Below are 8619 nucleotides of genomic sequence, written 5' to 3'. Positions count from 1 at the left end.
TCCCGCCGCTCCCGGAGATCGCGGCTGGCCGCGCCCCCTTCAGGCCTCGCCCTCACACTCGCCACGCCCCGCCTCATGCGTTAACCACGCCCCAGGGCTCCCCCGCGCTTGCGCCGCGCGGAGCCGCCTCATCCCCTGCGGGCGGGCGGGCGGTGCGGGGCGGTACTAACGGTGCGGGCGCGCTGCCGGTAAGCGGGGCGGGAGCGAGGGGAGCGGCCCGCGGCCTCCCGTTCTCCCGTTCTCCGGGAGCAGCCGCTGCCCTGCGGGCACGCCGCGCGTACCGTGCCGGCGCGGGAGAGGCGCGCATGCGCGCTGCGGCGCCCCGCGCTGTCTTTCGCTCGGTGGGAGGGCGAGCGGTGCGAATTTGGGCGGCGGCGCATGCGCAGGCCGGGCGGGACCCGCGTACGGAGGCCGAGTGGGGCCGTCCCGGCCTCGCCTTTTGTCCGGCGGGAGCCCAGGTGGGTGGTGAGGGGCAGCGGGGCCGTGGCCGCGTCCCGGGGCTCCCCCAGCGTCGCCGCCTTCCCTCGGGGCCCTCTCCGCGTCGCTGGGAGCTGCGGGGTGGGATCCCGCCGGCTGGCGGCGCCTGCTGAGGGGGCGTGGGATGCGGCGGGGCCCGGGGGAAGCGGGGCAGGGCGGGCTGAGGGCCCGGAGCCGTGAGCGGGCGCGGTGCCCTCCGTGCTGCAGCGAGAGCCCTGTCACGGTGACACATCCTGAAACCCCATCTAAACACTGAAATGTGTCCTTATCCCTTTTAATTGCCGTATTTTCCTCATTAAATCAAAAACCGGCCGTGCCTTTGGCTGTGTATTTTTGATCCAGAGCTCTGAGCTTTTGTCTGGAGGAAGAGCAAGCCCCTCGCTTTGTTTGTGGTCGGCGTTTTAAAGGGTTTTGCACCGAAACGAGCAGTGCTCTCTCTCTCTCGACAGCAGGGCGCGGAGGTGGGTCCGTCCCATCCCAGGAAAATGGGGTCCAAACAGATCGCCCAGGAGACGTTCGATGATGCGGTGCAGGAGAACATCACCGAGTTCGAGATGGATCCAGAGGAGGCCGTCAGAGAAGCTGTGCAGCAGTTCGAGTCCCAAGGTGTTGAACGTTTTGCAGCTCGGGTTTTACAAATCCGGAGGTTTAAGGGAATCCTGCAGGCAGAGGGGGATCGTGCAGCATTGGAAAGGAGCCTTTGTGGAGACACCGTTAATGCCAACCTGGTTTTGTGGATTAATTGTGACTGCAAAAGTGCTTAGAGGGAAGCTGGAGGGCAAAATTTGGTCGGTGAAATTAAATTCCTACTTTTCCCCCCGCCTCAGCTGACATCTAGCTATGTTCCAGGCTGAATTTGACCTTTCAGTGAGAATTGAACGGTTCAGCACCTTTACAACAAGTTCATCTTTGTTCTCTGTGGTTAACTTGGCAGCTTTTCCCTACAACTGGAGCTGACACTGTTTATTTGACTCTAATTACCCTGGGGTCAGTATTAAACTTGGTTTTGTTTCCCCTTTTAGGTGTGGACCTGAGCAATATCGTGAAAGCCGTGCGACCTCCTGCCTCTGAGAACGGCCAGAGGCAAAAGCATCAAATCCTGCTGGTAGGAGCACAGCTTGGTGCGAAGGATCAGGGATATATAATAATAATATCAGTGCTAGGCCGGCTCCTGCCTCTGCCCCGTTTCTCTGGGAGCTCTCCGAGCAGTCAATCCCATTTATTCTGAAAGTATGAAAGATTCCGAGAGCTCCTTGCGCTTTCCAGGGTAGGGGCTGGGGAGGGAGCGGCCTCAAGGTGTGCCAGGGGAGTCTCAGGTGGGACATCAGGAGGGATTTCCTCATGGAAAGGGTGGAAGGGGCTGCCCAGGGAGGTTTGTGGTCCCCATCCCTGGAGGTGTCCCAGGGAGTGAGAGGATGTGGCACTCGGCGCTCCGGGCAGGGGACAAGGAGGGGATCAGCTCCACTTACCCCAGGTTAATCCAAGCCCTGGCCAGCGTGGCTGTGGACACTTCCAGGGCTGGAATGTGCTGGTTGGACCCAGTTCACCTGGTACTGGTCAGACTGGTGCCCAGTGGAGGTGTGACAGGGGGAGGGCCCCGTCCCTCCAAGGGTTCTGTGCACGGAGCCCAGACGCTGCTTTTTGGCACAGCCATTGCACCCGTAACACCAAACTCACTTTCAACTTAAAAACACAGAGATTGCTGTTATTCCTGCACGGTTCAGGTGCAGAACTAACCCCTGGTGTGTCCCACAGACCCTGGATTCCCTGGGCAGGGCCGTGGCAGAGGCAGCCGTGCCCGAGCTGCCCGAGCAGCTCTCAGCCTTTGCAGAGCACTGCAAGGAGCAGCTTGCTCCTGTAACACCAACCTGGTTTTCAGCTTAAAAACACAGAGATTGCTGTTATTCCTGCATGGTTCAGGTGCAGATCTAACCCCTGGTGTGTCCCACAGACCCTGGATTCCCTGGGCAGAGGCAGCCGTGGCCGAGCTGCCCGAGCAGCTCTCAGCCTTTGCGGTGCAGTGCAAGGAGCAGCTTGCTCCCGTAGCACCAACCTGGTTTTCAACTTAAAAACACAGAGATTGCTGTTATTCCTGCATGGTTCAGGTGCAGATCTAACCCCTGGTGTGTCCCTCTGTCCCTGGATTCCCTGGGCAGAGCCAGCCATGGCCGAGCTGCCCGAGCAGCTCTCAGCCTTTGCGGCGTAGTGCAAGGAGCAGCTTGCTCCTGTAACACCAACCTGGTTTTCAACTTAAAAACACAGAGATTGCTGTTATTCCTGCACGGTTCAGGTGCAGATCTAACCCCTGGTGTGTCCCACAGACGCTGGATTCCCTGGGCAGAGCCGTGGCAGAGGCAGCCGTGGCCGAGCTGCCCGAGCAGCTCTCGGCGTTCGCGGCGCAGTGCAAGGAGCAGCTCGCCTTCCGCTACCTGGCTGGCCGGAATGGCGCCTACCCCGTGGTGTTCTCAGCCTGCCAGCTGGCTGCAGGGGACAGGGATTTGCTGCTGCAAGCCTTCTCCACGCTCTCTGCCCTGCTGGACGGGCAGCCGGACCTGCTGGACGCGGCCGGGCGGGAGCTGGTGCTGCAGAGCCTGCGGGAGCGGCGGGAGGACGCGGAGCTGACGCTGGCCGGGCTGCGCTGCGTGAGGAACGCCTGCCTCAAGCACGAGCGGAACAGGCAGGACTTTGTCAAGGCTGGGATCCTCCCTCTCCTCACTGGGGCCATCGTCCAGCACGGGGACAGCGCCGACGTGGTCAGGACGGCCGCCTCGGCCCTCAGGGTGATGACTTTCGACGATGACATCCGTGTGCCCTTCGGTCACGCCCACGATCACGCCAAGATGATTGTCCTGGAGAACGATGGGTTGAGGGTGCTCATTGAGGCTGCAAAAGGTAAAGTGAACCCCAGGGATGTTGGTCCTGCTGGGGAATCACCCGGGGTTCCTTCTCTCCTTGTCTCAGGAATCACCCGGGGTTCCTTCTCTCGTTGTCTCAGGAATCACCCGGGGTTCCTTCTCTGGCTGTCTCAGGAATCACCCAGAGTTCCTTCTCTTGCTGTCTCAGCAATCACCCGGGGTTTCTTTTTCACTTGAAGCTCCTCAGAGGTGATTCAGGAATTTGTCACCCCAACGGGGTCTAATTGTCTCGATGAAATGTGCCCCTGTGGTGCTGCTGGAGCAGTCAGGGGACCAGAGCAGTTTTTCACTGTATTTAGGAAGGGTTTTACAGCCTGTTGTCTCTGCTGTCCCAGAGAAGACATTGTGACTCTGGCTGGGAGCAGAGTTCCTGTTTTAATACGTAAAAGTGACCGCGCTGTTTCCTGCTGAATTAATCAAAGCCCCCTGAACTCTGCAGTACTAACTCCATCCCTCCCCTCTCCTCCGCAGCCTTCACGGATAACTCCGGGGTTCTCAGCGAGCTCTGCGCCACCCTCTCTCGCCTCTCCGTCAGGAATGAGTTCTGCCAGGAGATTGTGGACCTCGGGGGCTTGAATTTTATGGTGACTCTGCTGGCTGACTGCATGGAGCACCCGGTGAGCCGTGGGAATTGCTTGGGAGCTGTTTTGGGAATGGCTTGGAGGGATCGTCTCAGACTTCTAGGGAATGAGGTTCCTTAGAATAAGGAATTTGAATGATTGAGCCTTAGCCCGTGCAGTATTTTAGCTGCAGTTTGGGTTGGAACCCCTCTGGTCCCTATTTACAGCCATGTGTGCAGGGTTAAATGTTCTGCAGGTATAATCTGTGAGCTTCTTGCTCAGAATTATTCCTGTGTCCTGCACCAGCAGAGTTCTGCCTGCTCCCAGGAAAGGTGAGGGTTTGGCTCCCCCCATCCCAGCTGGAAGAGATTCGGGAGGATTTAGATTCCCCAGTCCCAGGCAGCAGTGTATTTAAACAGCTTGAGCCATCGTGTGCACCGAACAGCTTCAGTTCTTCTTATCAGAACCCTCAAGAATTCGTCAAGGGTACTGAAACAGAAACAGCGCTAAGTTAAGAAAGAAGAGCCTAAAAAAACTGAAATACCAAGAATGCAGAAAAGTGAGATAAAAGAGACCCACAAAAAGATAACCCCTGACCAATCAGGTTTCCTGAAAAATGCATGGACAGAATAAAAAGACCAATCAAATAATGCGCAAACACCTAAACAGTGGCCTTAAAATGTATAAAAATAGCTTAACATAAACAATAAACAACTTCTGCTCAGTCATACTGATTGTGTGTCCAGATGCCCCAATCTCCTCCAGTCCCAGGAGCTGATGTCTGATTGTTTTTGGAGCTTCACTGAGGTTCTCAGGGTCCCCTTGCGTGGCGAGGAGGCGACCGAGGGTGGAGAGTTTTTGCAGCTGATCGTTGCCAGGAAGGAGCAGGATGTCCTGGCGCGCTTCCCGAGCTCTCACGGCTCTCCTCGTGCTGCTTCCTGAGCCGTTCTTTCCTTTCTGCTGGAGCAGGACGTGGTGAGGCAGGTGCTCAGCGCCATCCGCGCCGTGGCCGGCAACGACGACGTCAAGGACGCCATCGTGGACGCCGGGGCCACCGACCTGATCGTGCTGGCCATCAGCCACCACCTGGGCAACCCTCAGGTAGCCTGCAGGGCCTCGGGAGTTCCCTCAGGGGCGGGGATGGAGCTGCAGGGTGCGTGTTTGCGCCTGGGCCGCGGATAAACCCCGAGCGCTCGGCTGCAGGGCGCACGCCTGGCCAAGATTTGTGTGAGTTTGGGGGGTTTTTGTTTCCCACCGTGTGTTGTTTTATTTCGCTTGTTCCTGGATCAGGTGGGTAGTGAGGGCTGTGTTTTATACCTCTGGCGTGCCAAACACGGGGTCGTAAAGGTTGGAAATCCCTCTAGGATCATCATTCCAACCCTCCCCTTGGCTTACGTGCCAGAGCAGCAGGAGGAGGAACCTCCAAACGGCAAAAAAGCCACCCCAACAACCTGCCATGGAAGGAAAGCGGGCCCCCTTTCCTCTGAGGGCGCGCTGGCAGGCGCTGAGCAGCTCCCCTGTGCGTTGCAGATCTGCGAGCAGGGCTGCGCAGCCCTGTGCGCGCTGGCCCTGCGCAAGCCCGAGAACTGCAGCGTCATCATGGAGGGCGGCGGGGCGCTGGCGGCTCTGCAGGCCATGAAGGCTCACCCACGAGAGGTGGCTGTCCAGGTACGTCCCCCAGGGCGCCTGCTCGCTCAGCCAGCGCAGCTCTGGCAGTCCGGGGTTTATTTTTGGGGGATTTTTTTTTTTTTTTTTTCCCCCCTCCCTTTTACTCGTCAAATTCAGATCAGTTTTGAACATTTTGGGAAGGCGGCGACTCAGTGCAGCCTCCCTGATCTGCTCAGGGCAAGACTTGATTTAGGTTTTAAATCCACCTGGATGCAGGTGGATTTAAACCCCTGGAATGCCAGGCTCCTCTTCCAGGCATTCCCTTTCCTCCTGGAAGGAGCAGAACGGGGATGGGCTCTCTCCAAAGCCAGCCTGTGCCACCCATTCTCAGAGTCAAAGAAAGCACGGCAAGAAGGTTGCCTCTGGTTTCTCCTGCAGGTTTCGGCAGGATCTGTGTGCAAGGCATTAAAAAATGGAAAATATTTTCTGAAGGAGTGGTTTAAGTGCCTGGAACAGGGTGGGAAGGTGGGGCTGCTGCGCTGGAGAATTTTTAGTGTTATTTAAAAATTAACTAGTATTGCCTGGCTGGTGCTGGAGACTTGCACAGAGCTCTGGTTGTCTGAACTTCAGCTGGGAGCGACATCCGTGGGTTTTTTTCCTCCAGGGAGCATTTGATTGCTCTCTGCAGCATCTCACATTTGGGTTTCTCAGGAAATACTCCTTCGCTGATCTGCTTTGGGTGTGCCAAAACCTTCCTTTGTTACAGAGACACACAAAGCAGTCTCACGCAGACAAGAGATTTCGCAAGGCAGAAGTCCTTCCGAACCAGCTCCCAGCTGAGAGAGCCGAGAGAAGAGACCCCTTTGTTTATTTCTTACTTTTTATTCATTTGTGGGTCCAGCAGAAGATTGGCTTTTTGGGGTTTCCACCCCTCAGCCTCAGTGGCCAGACCAACTATCAGTTACAATTGTTTTCAGGTTAGAAATACGCAAACAAAGGACAGAGAATGAAAAACAAAGGATTTGTTTATGTTACATCTGTGGGAAAAGGTAGAAAACTGCTCTAATATTGTACAGTAACTAAAAAATCTGACTCCATTTATGAAATTCAAAAAGGCCTTAAAAAAACCTCAGAAAAACCAGGGTAACATTCCATGGCTGGGCTTCCCTCGAAATCCACTTGACCCCTGGGTTTTCCTACAAAATCCACTTGACCCCTGGGTTTTCCTACAAAATCCACTGACCCCTGGGTTTTCCTACAAAATCCACTGACCCCTGGGTTTTCCTACAAAATCCACTGACCCCTGGGTTTTCCTACAAAATCCACTGACCCCTGGGTTTTCCTACAAAATCCACTGATCCTGGGTTTTCCTACAAAATCCACTGACCCCTGGGTTTTCCTACAAAACCCACTGACCCCTGGGTTTTCCTACAAAACCCACCAATCCCTGTCCTTCCCTCAAGATCCCTGTGCTTCCCCCACACCCCCCTGACCCCTGGTTTCCCCCACAGCCCCTGACCCCTGTGCTTGCCCTTGTCCCCAGAAACAGGCCTGCATGCTGATCCGGAACCTGGTGTCCCGCAGCCGGGATTTTTCCCGGCCCATCCTGGAGATGGGCGCCGAGAACCTGATCACGGAGGCTCGCGCGGCGCACAGGGACTGCGACGACGTGGCCAGGGCCGCGCTCAGGGACCTGGGCTGCGCCGTGGAGCTGCGGGAGCTGTGGACGGGCCAGAAGGGGAGCCTGGCTCAGTGAATTCCGCCCAGCACGGAGGATCCGAGGCGTCTCCGCCCCTGGAATCCCGTGGGAAGAGCGGCCGGCGCGGCTCGTTCCGGAGCGTCCGAAGCAAGCGCCTTGGCCTGGGAGGCTGCGGGGAACTTCTTTGGTTTTTTTTTTGGTTTTGTTTTTTTTTTTTTTTTTTGCCTCGGGAGCTACAGCTGCAACGGCTTTCTGCATTCGCAGGCTGCGAAATCGCCTCGTGTAGTGATCGTTCCGTGGGTCATCTGACGGCTGGAGATGATCTGCTCCCCGCTGGCGTCCCCCGTGTGCGGGGCCGGGCTCCTCCCGCCGCTCCGGCCCTGCGGTGACAGCAGGAGCGGCTCTCTCCTTCCTGGCTGCTGGTTCCCATTTGTCCCCTGCTCAGGGGCTGGATGAGGAGGAGTCTCCCCGTTTGTGAATGTGCTCCCCCTGTCCCGTTCCCCTCCTCTTTTACTGCTGGCCCTACTCTCGTGTCGCTGCTTTGTTGGGGATTTTTCCGCCAGCGTAACGTTTTAAAGGAAACGAGAAAAAAAGCAAAGTGAGGATTTGGGATGATATCCAAAGGAACGCTTGGCATCCAGGAGGAGAGTTCGTGTTGTCCCTCGGTGAGAGGAGCAGGGCAGGGACTGGCAGGGGGTGGGAGTTCCAAAGTGGGGCCAAGCTGGCGGTGGTTCCACGCTGCAGGAAGCACTGGGAATCCCAGGCTTTGTCACCTCCTGGGACTTCCCCGCATCCGGGAATGCTTTGATTGCAGTGAAGAGGCCAAGAACCTCACGGACTGAGGCAGAACCGTGGATTTGTGGGCGAAGCAGGCCCCAGAAAGGCTCTGAAGTCTCAGCCCCAGGTTTCTGTGCCAGCCCCGCTCTGGTGCTGAGCCCTCCTCCTGCGCCGCTGCCGCCGCTGTTTTTGTGAGTGGATGTTTTTAATGTGATATTCTCTGTAGAAATGGTGACCTTATAAAACGTGCAAACCTTCAAGGGCTGGTTGGCTCTTCTGTGGAGCCTTTTTTTTTATTATTTTTGTGGCAGGAAAATGGAGGTGGTGAGAAATGCCTCAGCGCCTGAGTTTGTGAGCAAAACCTCCTGCAGCCCTGCGGATTGCAAAGGTCAGCATGTTCTGCAGGGCTTCCTCCGCCTGTGGAGGAGGAGGAGGAGGAGGAGGAAGGCTGCCTGGCTGCTCTCTGCCTGCTGGGGGAAGAGCTGGGGGGGTTTGTGCGCTGCTCTGACCCCGGGCTGGGTGAAAGCGCCCTGCTCCTCCACGGCAGAGTGGGGCAGGAGCTGGTGGAAAGGTGCAGAGCTGC

The 8619-nt window shown here is 57.0% G+C and overlaps 1 protein-coding gene across 4 annotated transcripts; it reads left to right on the top strand.

Annotated features, from left to right (window-relative positions):
* The first annotated feature begins 101 nt into the window (after nt 1–101).
* ARMC6 (armadillo repeat containing 6) lies at nt 102–8296 on the top strand. 4 transcript variants are annotated; one of them, XM_040086465.1, is made up of 8 exons: nt 102–188; nt 927–1083; nt 1500–1582; nt 2799–3369; nt 3864–4009; nt 4922–5053; nt 5483–5620; nt 7104–8296. In XM_040086465.1, the coding sequence occupies exons 2-8, from the start codon at nt 963–965 to the stop codon at nt 7314–7316; spliced, it is 1404 nt and encodes a 467-aa protein (XP_039942399.1). In that variant the 5' UTR covers nt 102–188; nt 927–962; the 3' UTR covers nt 7317–8296. The 4 variants fall into 4 exon arrangements, with proteins under 4 accessions (XP_039942399.1, XP_039942402.1, XP_039942401.1 ...); XM_040086468.2 differs by having other exon boundaries at nt 125–188; nt 930–1083; XM_040086467.1 differs by lacking the exon at nt 102–188 and adding an exon at nt 354–458 and having other exon boundaries at nt 930–1083.
* The last annotated feature ends 323 nt before the right edge of the window (nt 8297–8619 follow it).

Source organism: Hirundo rustica, chromosome 26, assembly GCF_015227805.2.
Source record: "Hirundo rustica isolate bHirRus1 chromosome 26, bHirRus1.pri.v3, whole genome shotgun sequence".
In the NCBI taxonomy this organism is placed as follows: domain Eukaryota; kingdom Metazoa; phylum Chordata; class Aves; order Passeriformes; family Hirundinidae; genus Hirundo; species Hirundo rustica.
This window is presented reverse-complemented; position numbering and strand designations above follow the sequence as displayed.